At 46.8% G+C, this 17789-nt stretch overlaps 2 protein-coding genes and 1 long non-coding RNA gene across 12 annotated transcripts in view; 1 reads left to right on the top strand and 2 right to left on the bottom strand.

Annotated features, from left to right (window-relative positions):
- The window catches only part of LOC148220295 (ubiquitin-associated protein 2-like), a 221675-nt gene that overhangs the window by 150559 nt on the left and 53327 nt on the right, over positions 1–17789 (top strand). The window lies entirely within an intron of this gene.
- LOC148220299 (uncharacterized) lies at positions 2849–10390 on the bottom strand. Its single transcript, XM_088155761.1, is given in 5 exon segments — positions 2849–3006; positions 3803–4040; positions 4336–5487; positions 8946–8996; positions 10247–10390. Coding segments are annotated over 5 exon segments (1743 nt in total).
- Positions 10927–15474, bottom strand: LOC148220298 (uncharacterized). 2 transcript variants are annotated; one of them, XR_015799005.1, is made up of 3 exons: positions 14954–15474; positions 11660–11755; positions 10927–11059 (listed from the first exon to the last, which is right to left on the bottom strand). It is a non-coding gene; the product is annotated as an uncharacterized LOC148220298 (long non-coding RNA). The 2 variants fall into 2 exon arrangements; XR_015799006.1 differs by having other exon boundaries at positions 11660–11742; positions 14954–15465.

The raw sequence follows: 17789 nt of genomic DNA, 5'->3' as shown, positions 1-17789 counted from the left end.
CTATGGTTTATAGGAATATTCAGTGCAATATCAGTTCATCTCTCCAACATAGAAAAGGATTTTCAGCCAACCTTCATAGCATCTTATCATTCTCTTTCTATTTAAAGAAACTTAGCTCTTCTATTCTTTTTTCCCTTCACCTTCTCACTCCAGGGAGGATTGAAAAAGTCTGCAAGTCTTATCTGAGCATTGAAAGAGTTAAGATTTCATGTGGGAATACAAGGCTGGAATGCTGGAGCTGTGCCAGGATCTCTGAACCCTCAGGCTGAGCTGGAAAGAGGGAGGGGGGCAACTGGATGGGATTTCAATCAGCTTTCTTGGGCTCAGCAGCAGCACTGCTAATGGCCACCCCTCCTCCCTGCTGGGACATGCCAGCTCCCCAGACAGGGGGGCCCGGCCCTGCCCCCCTGCCAGGCCCACAGGCCTGCAGTGGGGCCAGGCCTGGGCCCTGTTACCTGCACTGTTGCTGTAAAAGAAAGAGAGCTCTTTTCCGGGTTACCGCCTTCAGAATGTGTGTTCATGGAGCGAACTAACTTTTTCCAATTGGTTCCTCAGGCTGTCAATAACTAAACCAGCCTTCAATTGGTCCCATCAACTCACAGAAGTTCTCATGAAAAAAACCCTCTCTCTGAGTCTGTCCTCCCTAAGTGAAACCAGCACAAGGGGTTAGGCAGAAACATGGCACCCTTCCGGGTGTGAAAAACAAGGTTCACTTTCCTGGTAGATTTTAAAAAGTTTAATAAAAGACAATAAGAGACAAGCAATAAATCAAAAGGTTATATGGCCGGTTGCTTGGCACTCAGCTAAGAGCACACATTAACTCAGAAAATACTTTTTTACATGCATTACCCTGTTGCATATTTATAGACCTTCATGTATTATTCAAAATCACAAATCACCCCCCCAACCTGTAAATCAACTTTTTTTTTATTTTCACTCGTGGCTCCTTCTTGTTGGTGCAATCCCTGATCACAGAGATCAATTAATTCCTTCCCTGCAGTTCTGGTGTTTATCACCCCTGTCTTCATCCAGCTAGGATAATCCAAGAATGTGAATAATTTTCTGATTATCTTTTTACTATTCTCTGAGTTGGTTACATGAACAAAAGCTTGTTCCATCACCATGTTATAGTCCAAGAGAAATATATATTTATCACACTACTACTTCTAAGTTTTGTTAATATCAGAACTAAAAGAAGCTATATTCATATAGCAAAGTTTTACAACATTATACATAGAGCATTCATTTTAATATTTGTGAAAAGCCAATACTATAATATGTACTTATAACATGGGGGTCCCAATGACATCTTGTTGTTCCTCTCCATCTGGTCTTCTTGGTGGTGAGAGTCCCTCGCTGCCCACTGCCACCACAAAGTATAGCATCCCATGGCTTAATATATGTTTGAGCCAGGTGGGAATGCCCACGTGCCTCCTCTGCAGGAGGACAAGTTTGACGCTGTCCCTTGCAACACTGTGGATCTGTTGCATCATGCTGCAGTGCTCTGGTGCAGGGTCTGGGGACCCCTTTGGTGTGGGGCCTTTGATGGGCTATGATACCCCTTCTGCTCTCCTTCATGTGGATGCAGCTTTTCCTGGGATGAAGGGACCCCCACAGCTGAGCTCCTCTGCACAGTAGAGGATGGGTGTTCACTGCCCCAACCAGAGGCTTTTTCATTACACACCCAAAACATCTCTTCCTCTCCCCCACCATTTGGTATGAGGGTCTGTTTGAGCCTGGCAGCTGATTGCCCCGGGGCTGTAGTCTCCACCCCAAGATGCTAAGCTTGATCCCTCTGTGAATGTATTCTTCTCCCTGAGTTACTTCATCTTATCTCCACCAAAGAGTAGTCCAGGGTCCCATTCAGGGTTTTCGTTGTTTTCTCTGCATGTTTTGTACAGTTTTGCTATAATAAGCAAAAGTCCTTCATGAAGAGGTTTAAGCCATAAATTATAACATTCAGTTTCCACCAAACCGCCCCCCAGAATGAGCAGGGACATCTTCAACTAGATCAGGTTGCTCAGAGCCCCATCCAACCTGGCCTTGAATGTTTCCAGGGATGGGGCATCCACCACCTCTCTGGGCAACCTGTGCCAGTGTTTTACCATCCTCATAATAAAAAAAGTCTTCTTTATATCTAGTTTGAATCTACCCTCTTTTAGTTTAAAACCATTACATCTCGTCCTATTGCAACTGGCCTTATTAAAAAGTCTGTCCCCATCTGTCTTATAAGACTCCTTTAAGTATTGAAAGGCCACAATAAGGTTTCCCCTGGAGCCTTCTCTTCTCCAGGCTGAACAACTCCAACTCTCCAACAGGTCCATGCTTTCCTTTTACTGACTCCAGTGCTAGTTGTCAGTCTAAACCAGGATGGAAGGTGGAAAATGTTGAGGAGATACAGACTGAAGAGATGATTCTGATGATGATGGTTAAACCCTGGCAGAGGTTTTCCAAGGAAGTTGAGAAAATTTCATTCTTGGGGAGATGTCAAAACAGAGTGCACAGGGCTGTGGAGCATGGGAACTGCAGAGCTGTTTGGAGCAGGTGTTGAGTGGAGGTCACTTCTCCCCACCCCAAAGGCTTGTCCCTGTGCTCCTCAGACACGAGGCATTGACATGCTTCTTTGCAACAGGTCTTTATTTTCTGTCAAATAAATAAATGAATAAATAGTTAAAAATCCTTGTCAAATTAAATAGAATAAATGAGTAGCTAGTGGAGGCTCAGGGTCCATGGCTGTTCTTGTGGTGGATCTTGCCACTGATTGTGGAGCTGGGAGGACAGGGGTGGGGATGGTGGCATGGGTGGAACTCTGCATGGGTGGAGGTCCGTGTTGGTCAGGGTAGTTGGGCTAATCACACATGATGTGGGTGTGCTTGTGGAGATGGAAGCAGGTGTGAGCTTCTAGGCAGATGTGGTCCCAGGCATAGGGTCTGTGGTGGTGGGTGCAGAGGAAGTCCTGGATGCACCCAAAATATTTGTTGATGCTGAGCAGCAGGGTGCAGGGCCCTGGGCCTTCAAAGAGTATGCTACTGGCTGGCACATAATGCTCAAGCTGCTGGATGTGCTGCAGGACGCAATGCCATATCTTGGCATCCCAGTATGTGAGGTTTAGGCAAACTTCCGGGTGCCTCTTGGGCACCCACACTGTTTGGCTTATTCTCCTTTTGTGTAAAAAGTGAAGCAGCTAATAGTTGCTATAAAGTTATTTATTGCAGAAGCACATCAGTCTCAAAGGCAAAAACAAAGCAAAGCAATGGCATACGCACATGGCATTAAAAGCAAGTGGCAAAAGCAATGGCAAACAGCAAGTGGCAAAATGTACATGGCATAAAGCCATGGCATAGAACACCAGCTCTCCCTGATGCATGTTCTTTTATAGAAACTTTCCAACTAGCTAAGACACAAACTCGGACCACTACTTCTTAACCTATTAGAATTCTAGTTTCTTAACACACCAGGCTACGTTTAGACTACGTTCATGGCCTATCTTGTTCTAACTGAAAAATGTAAGCAATATTCTTAACTCTAACCATTATGTCTGAAGCTAGGTTCTTGGAGCCTCTAAGGAAACACTAGTGTTTTTCAACCTTCACTAGAACATGTACTACTTCTCAGGCATCTAAGACCTTTTACTCACTAAAAGCACTTAAAACTTATACCATTTACTTACTTACTTATTCACTCCATCTATTCACTTACTCATTCCATCTATTCACTTACTTATTCAATCCAAATACTTTAATTCAATCCCTACATTCTCGTCTCTCTCTGAAGGATTCTGAGAGACCCCTGGCTTACTGACTCCAACACAGTGGTGGTGGGCGGGGGTGTTTGGGCTGCTGAGGGTGATGAAGAGCTTCTGAAGGATGCAGTGTGTGGTAGCAGCAGCTGTTGTAGGTGTGGAGGAGGGTTTTGGGGAAGAGAAAGGATGCCTGCTGGTGGTGGCAGGGCTGTGGCATGCTAAGAGCCATGGCCTGAAGGAGATGGAGGCTGTCCCAGGAGAAGGTGGTGTTGCAGAGACATGGGTAGTGGTGTATCGACTATGAGAGAGAGACTGGGATACTGAATGGTGATCAGAATCCTGTTTTTACTGAGCACTACATGTGCTTATATACCATTTACAGGAAGGCTGGTAATATTTTACTACAATCATCTAATTAAACATCACACAGACAAACTTTACATTTCTACGTAGTAAAATCTTATTTCCTGTAAGCCAGAACTGATTCAATCTTCTTGCAGTCAGAGCTCTGTTTGATCTTGCCAGGGCATCCTCATTATCAAGCTGCATATGCTGATTAAATCTACAGTACTATCAGTCTCATTTACATTTACCATATCCATATCTCCCGCGTTTCTTTCCACCAAAAATACACTCTTAAGTGATTTGTCTATTAGATTTTTAACACACTGTAAAATACAAGGAATAACTACTACAATGCATAATATAATGCCTAATACATAAAAACCTATTTTAACTAAATTCCTAACCCAGACAGTGAGTCCCCAATCCCCCAGGAGCTGATTCAGTCAATCTTACCCATTATCTACTTGTAGTTTGTTCACACCTTCCTTTAAGGCTTGAATGCTGGCATAGATGGACTGGGAGTGGTTAGAAAGGTTAAGGCAACACATCCCATCAAATTCGACACACCCATGTCCCTGTGCTAAAAGCAAAAAGTCTATTGCTGCTCTATTTTGCAGAATAGCATGTCTAGCAGAATCAACATCAGTTAAAAATCCTGTTAGTGCTAAGGATGTAGAATTAGTTTGTTTGGCTAGCCAACAGCCTAATGAGTTAAGTAAACCTAAGGCTTTTGCTGCTGCTACACCAGGGGTGAAAAATGATGCTGCCCATCCCTGTCCCTTAGACCAAAAATCAAGCTGGTCATTGCAATCTTTGTCAAAAGCATGTAAGGTTCTCTTAATTCTAGAGGGATATTTATGTTGAAAAATCATGGACATGTTTGGGGTTAAAAGGGATAATCGCCCAAGGCTACATGGTCCTCCTTTAATATGCAAGGGGATTGCAGGCCAGGCCCTGTCCCCGCAGACTAAAAAGACTCCAGAAGGTAGAAGTAAAGGAGCATTGGTGGAGCGAGAAATTGTCACAGATGTGTAATTACACCAAGCACTCGCATTTTTGTACACAGGGTGGTGAAGGGAAACATCCCATGCCTTAGACTGTTTTTTCTCAGAGTAATTAAACCTTACACAAAAATCCATTTTCACTGAGCCCAAAAGTTCTAATTCCTGTGGCTCAAGGGATGCCAGAGAAAGATAAGGAGTCCATTGATCCCAGGTGTCAGCATGATTGCTGTTTTGCAACAGTGTATTTGCCTGAGGAAGGCAAGGCCAATTGTCTAGGGGCAGAGCAACAAGGCAGGTTGAAAAGGGATTATCAGAGGATGCAGTGGCCAAACACAATGTATCTTGTCCTGTAACATTTGGTAAGGTTATTGTCTTGATTTGAAAGACAGGTATTTGCTAAGAAAAGGCAAGAGCCCCTTCCCTGAAATGGAGAGTGCAACTCCCTCTCTTGAGGTAAATCCCTTTTTTCTCTCCGGTCCTCCAGCTAGCTCTGGGCTAGAGAGGGGTGGGAAATCCTCATAGACAAAGACAAAAAACCAAAGAAGGCTCTTTTCTCCTGTGGGAAGGTGATCCACAGTTTATTCTGTCCACATGGCGAAAGGAGAAAGAGAGTGAGAGGGAAGATGGCAGACACTTATAAACTCAGGGAAAAGGGAGGGGAGGAACAGACCCGCGACCAATGGGATGCTGCCGATGGGGAGGGGTGAAAGGAAGGACTCTACCACGCCACAACTTGGGGGAGAGAGAATGGGATAAACCATTCAGTGCAAATATAAAACAATTTCTTAGTGCAATACAACATCTCCCCCTTATTTGTTAAATAAAGTTAAAAGAAAGGCATCGGACTTATTCTGATTCAGAATATGGATTTGCCCACCACTTATAATTTGCGGGCAAGTTAGACTGCTTTTGGTTTGTCAGCTCCATGTGGTTGACTTCTAAGGTAGTAGAAATTAGACCGTTAATTGCTTTGAAAATTAGGCAATGTAGAATTCTGAACACTATAAGGAAAAGAACAACAAAAACTGACAAAATTGCTTTAACTATTGAAGTCCACCACCCCATGAGTCCCCAGCCTTTGAACACTTCACTGAACCAATCTTCAGATTCTTGCTTCACTTGTTCGATTAAGCTTTTCATGTCTCCGAGGGCTGCGTGGATGTTGGGAGCTTTTGAGGTCAGGTTCATGCAACAAAGTCCTTCAAATTCCTGGCATGTGTCCATGCAGCAGCAGGAGAAAGTCTATGGCTGCACTATTTTGGAGTGTGGCCTGCCTGGTAATTTCCTCATCTTCTAGGAGGGAGCTGATGGCGGTGGATGTTAAGTTTGTCTGTTTGACCACCCAGGACTCTAGGTGGCCCAATTCACCTAGTGCTTTGGCTGCTGCAACCCATGGAAGGAATAGGGAAGCAGAAATTCTTTTTGACTTGGCCCAATGAAAGATTTCTGAATCACAATTTGGGTCTAATTGGTCAGCACTTCTCTTTTGAGTTTTGTTGGCCTAATTGTTTTTGCATGTCCACTCGCCAATCAAGGATTGGTTGGGTGCTAACAGGGACAACTGCCTGATGGTACATGGCCCTCCTAAAAGCCAAGAAGGGATTCCTGCCCATGCCCGATCTCCGCAAATTAAGAACAGACCCTTAGGGAGGCTTTTGGAACTTGAATGGTATGGGTTGTCCGCTGCAACATGACTCAGAATATCACACCACCTTTTGGCAGTGAATTCCTCTCGATATTGCAATATGTTGTGAAAGGCCTTGGTGCTAGATAATGGGCTGAAGGTAAAGTGAATGCAGTATGGTGCCAGGGAGGAACCCAATAGCTCCAATTCTTGGGGTTCCTGAGCTACCTTGGGCAAATTTGGCAACCACTCCTTTATGGGGTTCTTAATTAATCATTACAGCTCACCGCCTACGATTTTGGCATTGTTGGATGCTGTGTGACTTCGGACCTGGGTTAGGCATCGGTGTGTTAAAACTGATCGGATATTCTCCAGCCTGCAATGGGATCCCTACCAGGCAGGTAGACATAGGGTCTCTTGCTGCTGCAGTGGACAGGCATATATTTTCTTGTTGGAGTGTCTGTGCCAGGGTCACCCAGATGTTTTGGCATGGCTGAAGGATGATCCACACAGCTGTCAGACTGCTCAGCATGAACAGGATGATGACTTGGATAGGGCTCATTGCGAGGTTGGGTGGGAGGTAGATTTTTTCTAAAAAGCAAAACCAAACATTTTAAACCATGTTAAAAGTTAATGTTTCTGCTGGAATGGAACCAGATCTCAGGAGGGTTTTCTCTCTTCCTTCTTGCGGCGTCTTCTTTTTGAAGCAACGGCTACTTGCTTCTCATTCCCTTTCTGCTGGTGCTGGATTTTTGGGGACAAAAGGTTTTACCCACTTTTGGGGTATCCAACGTGGCCCTGAGGGGGTGGATACGCATGCGTAGCCACACCCCCAGGTAACAAGTTCATAAGGGCCCTTGATCTCTCAAGTTTCTGGGTCCCTAATTAGGACAGGTGGACGCTGGGACAACTTAAACTGATCACTGCTGTTAAAGTGACGTATCACCAGAGGACTCATATTTTCAAATGAACAATTTAGAAAATTGATGGTAAACATGGCTCTGCAGAGCTTTTGTTGTGGCAGCATCCACACTTTTGAACTGCTCTGTCTAGCCAGGACTTGCTTGAGCATCTGGTGGGCACGCTCAACTGCACCTTGGCCTGTGGGGGAGTGGGAGATGCCAGTTTTATGTTCCACACCCCACTGCTGGACAAACTAGGAATTTCTTGGATGTATACGCTTGGCTGTTATCGGTCTTGATTTCCCTAGGGATCCCCAGCACTGAAAAGGCTTGTACTAGGTGTTGTTTGGCATGCACAGCCCTTTCTCCTGCATGGGCAGAGGCATAAATTGCACCTGAATAAGTGTCAATGCTTGTATGTACATACTTGAGGCGACCAAAACTGGGAATGTGTGTTACGTCTGTCTGCCACTCTTCACAGCTCCCAAGGCCTCTGGGGTTAACCCCAACACCCAGCGATGGCATGGCCTGGAGCTGGCAACTGGGACAGGTAGCCATAATGGCCCAGGCCTGACTGTTTTAGTTGGAAGTGACGGATCAGACCTGGCACAATCTGATGGTATTGCTGGTGACTCAGCTTTGCCTGTTGAAAGATGTCTGGGAGGTGTGCCTTTTCAGCTGGGGCAGCAAGGGAGTCTGCTTTATGATTCCCTTCTGCTATTTCACCTGGCAAATCGGTATGTGACCTCACATACATGACAGAACGGATGCTCTCTATGCAAAACTAAATAAATTAGTTTCGAGAGCAACCTGAAGAGATGCTCGTTCTTGATGTCTTTGAGCACTGCCTGCTCCGCCCTGGACACTACCCCTGCCATGTAGGCTGAGACGGTTACCAAATTAATTGGCTCCAAGAACTTTTCAAAGGCTCTCACAACTGCGACCAGTTTGGCGACCTGGGGCGACCCCTCCACAAACTCAACATTAACTTCCCAATGCTGAGTCTGGGGATTTCTCCAAGTCATCACCGACTTGTGGGATGCCCCGGACGCGTCAGTGAACACTGTGAGAGCTTTGAGCGGTCTACAGCTCCTTTTCTCATGAGGAATGAGGTGGAATTCCTCATTAAACAGCTTGTGTGATGGGGCGTGGACTGATATTTGTCCACTGTAGCTGTCCAGAGATAACTGGAGGTTGACATTGCTCTGGAGCAGGTGCTCAAACATCTCCTTGGTCAACTTCTTGGGACAGTTCTTTCCCTCCTTAGAAAGTTTGACCGGGAGGTGAATACACACAAAGTCACAACCAGCCAGCTCACGCAGTCTTACCTGGGCTTTCCTGATCAGCTGAGCCATCAGCTCTTGTGGCTTGGTGATGGTCTTGGATCATTGATGGTAGAGGAAAACCCACTGTATGATTAAGAGTGGATCTTTCTGCCCTTTGACACGTTGGAATATTAAACCATGCAAGTGTGGCAGCTTTCCCAGGACAATGAATTTGAAAGGCAGCTCTGGCTGATAAAGGTGAGCCTGCCTCTCAGCCAAAGCCTTCTGTGCCTTTTGGATTGCAGCTTTTGCCTTTTGGGTCAGTTCCCTGGGAGAGACCAGCTCTCTCTCCCACTTCAATAAATGGAGGAGGGGGCTTAGATCCTCATTGGTGAGGCCTAACCAGGGCCTGACCCAGTTCAAAGACTCACACAGGGAATGGAGATCTGCTAGGGTTTTGGGATCACTAACAATTTCCAATTTCTGTGGAACAATGGTCCGCGCAGTGATCTCCAAGCCCAGGTATCTCCAAGGTGGCATCCTGATGGAGTCAGTAAGTCAGGAGTTTCTCTTAATCCTTCAGAGAGAGATCAGAGTGCAGGAATTGAATTAAAGCCTTTGGATGGATTGAAGTATGTTAAGCGTCTCACACATAAGGCAGAGGTGAAAGTTTAGGTTATAGCATAAGTGAGCAAGCAAGCAAGTAATTAGAATGAGTTTTAAGTGCTCTTAGTAAGTAAAAGGTCTTAGATGCCTGAGAAGTAGTACATGTTCTAGTGAAGGTTGAAAAACATACTAGTGTTTTCTTAGAGGCTCCAAGAACCTAGCTTCAGACATAATAGTTAGAGTTAAGAATATTGCTTGCATTTTTCAGTTAGAATAAGATAGGCCGTGAACGTAGTTTATACATAGTCTGGCGTGCTAAGAAACTAGAATTCTAATAGGTTAAGAAGTAGTGGTCCGAGTTTGTGTCTTATCTAGTTGGAAAGTTTCTATAAAAGAACATGCATTAGGGAGAGATGGTGCTCTATGCCATGGCTTTATGCCATTGCATTTTGCCACCTGCATTTGGCCATTCCTTTTGCCACTTGCTTTTATGCCATGTGCTTTTGCCATTGCTTTGCTTTGTTTTTGCCTTTGAGACTGATGTGCTTCTACAGTAAATAACTTTATAGCAACTATTAGCTGCTTGGCTTTTGAGAGAAAACAACCCGACAGTGTGGGTGCCTGAGAGCACCCGGAGGTCCCAAACTTCACAGCATCCTTTCGACCTTGTCTTCCTGCAGTTGGAATCCAGCAGAGGTTAAAACTTTAACCACTAGCTCAAGTGTGTGTTGGAGTAGAGAGTCATCGGGGGTGCACACAAGCACATCATCCATGTAGTGGAGGATGACGACCTCCCTTTTTTGAGCACGCACTGGGGACATCAATGAGGCCACGTACCACTGGTAGATGGAAGGACTGCACTTCATGCCCTGTGGCAAAACTTTCCAGTGGTAGCGCTGCATTGGGACTTCTCGATTGATAGTAGGAACCAAGGAGGGAAACCGTGGGGCATTTACCGAATGTAGAAGAATTTGGAAAAAACAGTCCTTGATGTCCAGAACAGCCAATTGCCAATTTTGGGGAAGCATCGTTGGGGAAGGCATCCCAGGTTGGAGGGACCCCATGTCCTCGATTACTTTGTTTATTTCCCAGAAGTTATGGAGGAGCCGCCACTTACCCTTTCCTGACTTCTTAATCACGAAGTCTGGGAAATTCCAGGTGCTAATTGTCTCTTCTATGTGGTCTTTGGCTAATTGCTCCTCCACAAGCTCCTTGAGCGCCTTAAGCTTTTCCTTACTTAATGGCCACTGACCTACTCATCTTGGAGTGTCATCCAGCCATGTTAACTTTTGGGTAGGGCGCTCCACAGTGGTCTCCTCTAAAAATCCTGGAGAGTCTTAGAGAGAACTAATTTGACCCCTCACTGGGACATTGTGTCTCTCCCCTGTCGCAGAATGACACAGAGAGAGAGAGAGACTCACACCTGACTCCAAGGAAGTCGAGCAGGAAAAGACCTCTTTATTTACATTACATGTCTATTTATAGAATTCCAACAATGATCATGGATTGGACGGTGATGGTAAGACCTCTTGACTCCATTGGTTCATAGCATGTCCCTCAATTCTCTCTTCCTGCAAGGAGAAATGCAAAATATCTACTGTTTACCAGAAAAAGTGTGAGAAAGTGTAAAAGAAATACATCAACATCAGAAGGCTGAAACACCAGGGCAACACTCCCCCACAGGGGGCACTTGTAGTCAGTGAGAAAAGGACGGACACTGGCCAATTTTCCGTCTCGCCCTTCAATTTGTACGATGCTTTTTGAGATCTTTGCCAATTTAACCCCTCCTACACCTTGGATTCTGCCAGCCATGGGTTGCAATTCCCAATGTGACAGCCACACCCTCTCAGGTATGATCGTCACATCTGCCCCCGTGTCAAGCAACCCTTCCACGTGGAGATGGTCTGACCCACGGGTTAGGTTGCATGTCATAGAGGGTTTGTCCTTCCCAACCACTTCTGCTCAGTAGACTTCAGGTGCTTTTTCATCTACTGGGACCTCTGCTGGAATGGGAATGGCTTGGTCAAGGATTTGCCCCTCGGCCAAATAGAAGGGTGACTGAGGACAGCGCGCCAGGAGAATGAGGTGAGTTATGTCTCCTTTGATGGTCATGGGAGCCACCTCAATCTCCAGGGTTGTGTATGCAGTGTCCCTGATTACAAAATACTCACTGCTGTCTAGTCCCATGTGGTTTATCGTCACGTCCTGTGAGTTGTCCAGCAGGTCCACTGCAATGACCGTTCAACCAGTAGATCTGAAAAGAAAAGCTTTGGAAGACATGAGCCTGAAACGCCTGTGAGGCTGCCAAACTTTGTTAAGTAAAGGTTTGTAATTTATATTTTCCAGCTGTCCTGTACCCTGCTTCGCTTCCTCCCCCTTTTTTGCTGAGAGGCTTTCCCCACTGTGGAGCCCGCTGTATTTATATTATGGCGCTGGGCGGGTCCGTGCTCAGGTCTTATTTTTTGTGTTTGTTGGCATCTCCTTCTCTTTGATTTTTCTTCTTGTGTTTCTGGCTTTCAGGGCAGTCTCTGGCAAAGTGTCCTGGCTTCTTGCACTGGAAGCAGATGACATGTTGGAGCTGCTCTGGTGACATCAGTTGCCTCTTCACTCCTGATGTTACAGCTGCTGCAGTCTTTGGGTTTTCCAGTCCCAGCCTTTTCTCTGGTGCACAGAATAGTTCTGCTTTTTTAGCACAGGCTTTGATCATCTGTGCTAGTGTGGGGGGAGGATCGATAGGCAGATCTAGGATTACCCTACGGCAGGCTTCGTTGGCATTTCTCTGAGCCATGTCTTTAATAAGTTCTGCCTGTGCTACTGGATCATCTACTTGTCTTTCCACCTGTGCACGAAGGCAGTCCAAAAACTGCAGAAAGGGCTCAGAGGCAAACTATTTAATATTAATATAACTACCCATCGTTTCAAGCATTGGTAGCTGGTTAAAAACCTTTTCTGCCATCCCACAGATTTTATCCAGAATGAATTTGGGTAACACCCAAGCTCAGTGTTAGCCCACTCCCCTTCACTGCACAGATGTTCATAGGTGATGTCATTTCCATCTGCATCTGTTGCACCCTGGGTGTTCTGCTTAAATTCCCCCAGGAGTCCCTTCAGAGATCGCTTCCAAGTGTTTTCTCAGAGGTCAAACTCTGAGAGGGTTAGGAGACACTGGAAGAGATCTTGGAGGTCGGCTTGGACTAATTTGTGAGATGTTAGGGTAGCTTTCAACATCCCCTTAAAGATCCCACTACCTCAGCCAAACTCCCTATGAGTCTTACAAATTTCATTTTTGTTTTGGTAGGAGAAAGGCTGATAGGTTCTCATTCCATTTCTCCTACCAGAGACAAGGAACAGAGGGACAGAGGAAGTTGATGGTATGGCTTCTTCTACCTGGCTTTGATCCCCAGGATACCTTCCCCCGGGGTCCACCCCCCGCCCGCACCACCTTGGAAACCGGGAAGGGGCCTACTCACCCCCCCGTGGGAATGGGGAGGCAGCTCCGCCCCCACCCCAAGGGAAAAGGGAGGCACCCCAGCCCCCGTGAAAACTGGGAAGCCGGCCACTGCATTCCCCGCCACCGTGGCAACTGGGAGGCGGCCCACCTCCCCCTGCACTGTGATTGGGAAAGGGTCCACCCCACCCTCCACTGGGACCGGGTGGCACACCACCCCTCTGCATGGGAGATGGGAGGCAGGCTCCCCACCCCCTTGCCGTGGGGACCAAGGGGCAGGGCATCGCCCTCCCTGCCTCTGCGGGGGAACTGGGAGAGGTCCCGCCTCCCCCCACCTGCATGCCAATTGGGAAGGAGACCACGTCCCCCCACGTGGGAATTGCTAGGCACCCCGCCCTTCCACCCTGTGTGGGAACCGGAGGTAGAGCACCGCACCCCCCCCTGCCTCCGCCTCTGTAGCAGCCTGGAGGTGGGGCATGGGAAACTGGAACATGAGAGGGGGTGGAGCCACCCGGGAGGGAGGGGCAACCGTGGGAACCAGGATTGCAAGACATGGGGGCGGGGTTGCAGGATGACATCATGCAGGGCAGGAACATGGAGGAAGGAAGGGGAGTGTCCGAAGGGAGGAAGGGGTTATGGGAGGGGAAAGGTTGGGGGGTGGAGACGAGCAGGTAAAAGGGATTGTGGGAAGAAGAAAGGTAAGATGGAGGATTGGCCACGTGGCCGCCACCATTTGGACCTCCGCCATGCGGTCGGCGCTATTTTGGACCCCCACCATGCAGTCACTGCCATGTGGGTAGAAGGGTTCATCTTTACGCTGAAGCTGGGGTGTGGGAACTGGGGTAGAGGGGTGGAGGGAAGGTATTCTGTTAGTCTGTGGAAAACACCCAGAGTTGGGATGCTGGGTGGGAGGCACGGGGCCAGGGAAGCTGCAGCTCTGCTGGGTTCCCTGCGTTTCTCGGGGTGCCCCTTGCGTCTCGTCCAGCTCAGGGGCTGAGGGCTTGGGAGGAAGGTTGGGGGAAACCGGGGTTATTTGCTGTGGCTTTCTCTTTATTTCCCTTTTTATCAGTTCTTTTCAAATTAAAATGAACAAAGGGAAAAAAGTTGATACTGTTTTGATTCCCTGTTCTACTTTAAGAGTTAAGAGGTTTCCAATTTTGTCCCAGGAAGAGATAGAATCTACATTTTGCAGGGTAGCTTGAGGGAAGTGAAGAGATAACCAGCACACAAATCACTTTAACTGTTTCCTAGAGATGGTAACATTCCCGCTTTTTAAGATATTCCGAACTTGGGAATATATGCCTCTTTGTTGCGTAGAAAGTTGACAGCCCATTTTGATGTTAAAAACAAGCTACGCAATCTGGTATACCTTTCTTTGCAATACAACCAGGGAAGGGACGGGTCTGCTGCCTTCCCCTCCCCGCGTGACACTGGGGTAGGAGGAGAGACTGTGCCAACATGCCGCACGCTTTTTAAACTGCCACCGGCAGAGCTGCACTGCCGCTGTTTGCGGTGCTGCTTCCGGCAGGTCCCGGCGCCGGCTGAGCTGCCTGCCCACTGGTCCGCGCCAGCTGCCTGCACGCTCTGCGATTTGCTGGCTCCACACTGCCACGGGAGCTGCCTACAACTGTTCCCAGCGCTGCGCCGGCTCTGCACCGCTCCTGAATTCGCGCCAATCCTTTGTCCCACGAGCTGCTCTGGCCACGTGGGTGGTGCCTTTTTCCCACCCTCGGTGGGAACCTGCTCCCAACTGCAACTAGGAACTATACTCACCCCTTCCTGAGGGCCTTGCCTGGCTGTGACTGCTGCAGAGAAATCCTCCGTCCTGACTGACCCACCTTTGGGCTCAGGTGAGCTACCAGTCTGTCTCTGTTGGCGACTGCTGCGTAAAAAAAAGCAGCTCGTGCCATCAGAGTAGCTGTATGATCCAAAGGCTTATGAGTGGAATACAGCCTTTACCATGGGGCCTCTAACCTTATGGGAAGCCTGACGTTGGAGCATAAGCTGAGGTAAATACCTTTTTTTTCTCCAGTCTTCCAGCTAGCTCTGGACCAGACGGGTGGGAAGTCCTCATAGACAAAGGCAAAAGAAAAAAAGGCGGCTCTATTCTCCTGTGGGAAGGTGATCCACAGTTTATTCTGTCCACGTGGCAAAAGGAGAAAGAGAGTGAGAGGGAAGATGGTGGGCACTTTTAAACTCAGGGAAAGGGGAGGTGAGAAACAGACCAACGATCAATGGGACACTGCCGACGGGGAGGGGCTAAGGAAGGACTGAACCAACTTCACAAGCCTCGGGGAGATACAGGGCAAACCATTTTCTCAGTGCAATATATAATCGTAACAGTGCAATATAAAACCATGAACAGTGTAACTTACAAAACAAACAGTGCAATACAACACTCCCTTCCAATTATTATAATTTTGGAATTGGGGGCTTTCAGGCAAAAGATATGGGAGGTAGAAATAACAGTTCTTTACTAATATATCTAACAAGGCAAACAAAAGAAACAACAACAGCTATAAAAATTGACAACAAAACAGAACAGTATAACTCAGTTCCAGTCCTTTTTGGCCGCAAACTCCCTCTCCCTGTGCTCAGTTACCGGTGCTGTGGGCAGGGCAGGTTCCGCACAGCTGAAGAGGGCTGGGGTGATGGTGGTGGCGACCTAGGTGTGAGAGGGATGGAGGAGCGACTCCCCCCTCACGGTGTTGGTCGTGGTGCTCGGCAGAGTGTCCGGAGGTAGTAGGATGAAGCGGGAAGGCAGCAGTGTGACGTCTGACAGCAGGGAACATGGCTCCCAGTGTTGGGATTGCAGGAAGAGTGCTAGGTAGCAGCACTGGCTGTCTTTCTCTGACTTCGCGAGTGAGCGAGAGAGCCAGAGAGAACAGGCCTCTGCCCCACCTCTCCTTTCCCGATGTTCCCCCTCTCCCCACCCCCTTGCGAGAGAAACTGTTGCTCTAGCTAACTGAGCTAAGGTGTAGCCACACATACTTAGCATAACAATGGAAAAAATTCCACAGAAAGAAAAGGGAAAAATTCAACCCTCAACAGTTACCCAGATTTTTTTTTTTGGTTGATTAACAGGCCAGGTCTGAAGACTAGAAACAATTCCCAGTAAATATCATAATATTTGGGAAGTCATTGTTTTTTCTTATTCTCAGTGGCAGTAAGCCACTGCTCTGCAGTAATTTCCAATTGTTCAGGTAAAACAAACTTATACCCACACACTAGCGGTGTGTGATGTATGGAATAATGATTGTCCCAGATGAGACAACCCAACCCTGTAAACCCTGATACCTTTAGGTAATCCAAACCATTTTCCCAAGGGCATAAGTCAGTTAGAGGTTAAACAGGTGCTGATATGGTGGCGAGGTCCTGTTCCCGGGTGTCCTCCTCCAATGCTGGTATTACAGGTGGGTCCTCAGGTGCTCTCAGGGATGAATCCTCCGGTGCTGCATTCAGGGGTTCTCGAAATGGCTTCACATTCTTTGCTGGAATCCACTTGGAACCATTCTCTGTAAAGACACATGAAAAACCTCGACCCCAGGTGATCAAAGGATAAGTCCCCAATATTTTACTGGATTTTGGATCCTTTATTAAAAAGAGGGGCCTTTCCTTATGTTGCAATTGTTAGTTACAATTAAAATGTCGAACAATCGGTGGATTGGGGTCCATAAAAGAACAATTCAAAAAGTTAAAGACATAAAGAGCTTTCTGCAGTCTCTCAGCAGGGGTGCCATCTCCAGCTCCCCCTTTCTGTAGTATTAAAAGACACTTGAGAGAGCCATGAGCTCGTTCAGTGATAGATTGGCCTGTTGGGGAATGAGGGATACCTATTTTGTGAGTAATTCCCTATAGAGCAAAAAAGGCAGGAGCTCAATGGGAAGTATTGATACCTTTAAGTTTTTTCTGTTCTGTTCTGCTTGGATGTGCTTTTCCATTGTGCTTGGGTGATGAAGACAAAACAGTCCGATTCCAGCTAGGGACTCAAGGACAGTATCTTTAAACTTCAAGCCCTAAGCATAAACAACGTGAAAAGAGGAGGGGGGACACACAAGCAAGCAAGGAGGATGAAACTTCCCTATTTGAGACTATTAATTGGACAGTTGACTCCTGCATGTAAATGGACTGAAACCTATAAAGGTGTGAGAACTCGTGACCAACTCCTCCTTTGCTTCCATTTTGGAGCCATCCAGGCAGGGGCCACGACTGTGGCACTTATATTGCTAGGGTGTGGCTTTTGTAGGCCTTTCATAGGCCTCTCAATAAATACCCATTTTATTCTCCTCAACACTGTGTGTAGCCTCTGTTCCAGCTCCTCAAGGCATAAGTATAAGCTGGGCCATTATTGGTCTTAATCTCAGAGATTATACCAAGAGTTGCAAAAGCAGCAGTAAAGTGTCTATAGACATCTTTAGCTGTTTCCCCTGAATGGGCTGATGCAAAAAGAACACCAGAAAAGTTGTCAATAGAGAAATGAATGTATTTTAAATGGCCAAACTCAGCAAAATGGGTAACATTTGTCTGCCAGATTTGAAGGCTTTGAAGCCCTGGGCATTAATACCTCGTGCAATAGAGGGGAAATAACACCTTTGACAGTCAGGACAAATAGCAATAATTGCTGAAGTTTGAGCTTTAGTAATGACAAATTTTAGCATCAAAGCAGCAGCATTCTGGTGAAAAAAATGAATGACTCAATTTAGCTTGCTTCATCTTATTAGGTAGGACAGGATTTTGTACAGGCATTGCTAAAAGATCAGTCTGCCTGTTCTCTTCAGCCAAAAATCCGGGAAGGTCTGTATGTGATCGAATATGCATAACAAAGTAAGAAGATGGTCTATTTTCTAAGGAAT

Source organism: Sturnus vulgaris, chromosome W, assembly GCF_052056855.1.
Source record: "Sturnus vulgaris isolate bStuVul1 chromosome W, bStuVul1.hap1, whole genome shotgun sequence".
In the NCBI taxonomy this organism is placed as follows: Eukaryota; Metazoa; Chordata; class Aves; order Passeriformes; family Sturnidae; genus Sturnus; species Sturnus vulgaris.
This window is presented reverse-complemented; position numbering and strand designations above follow the sequence as displayed.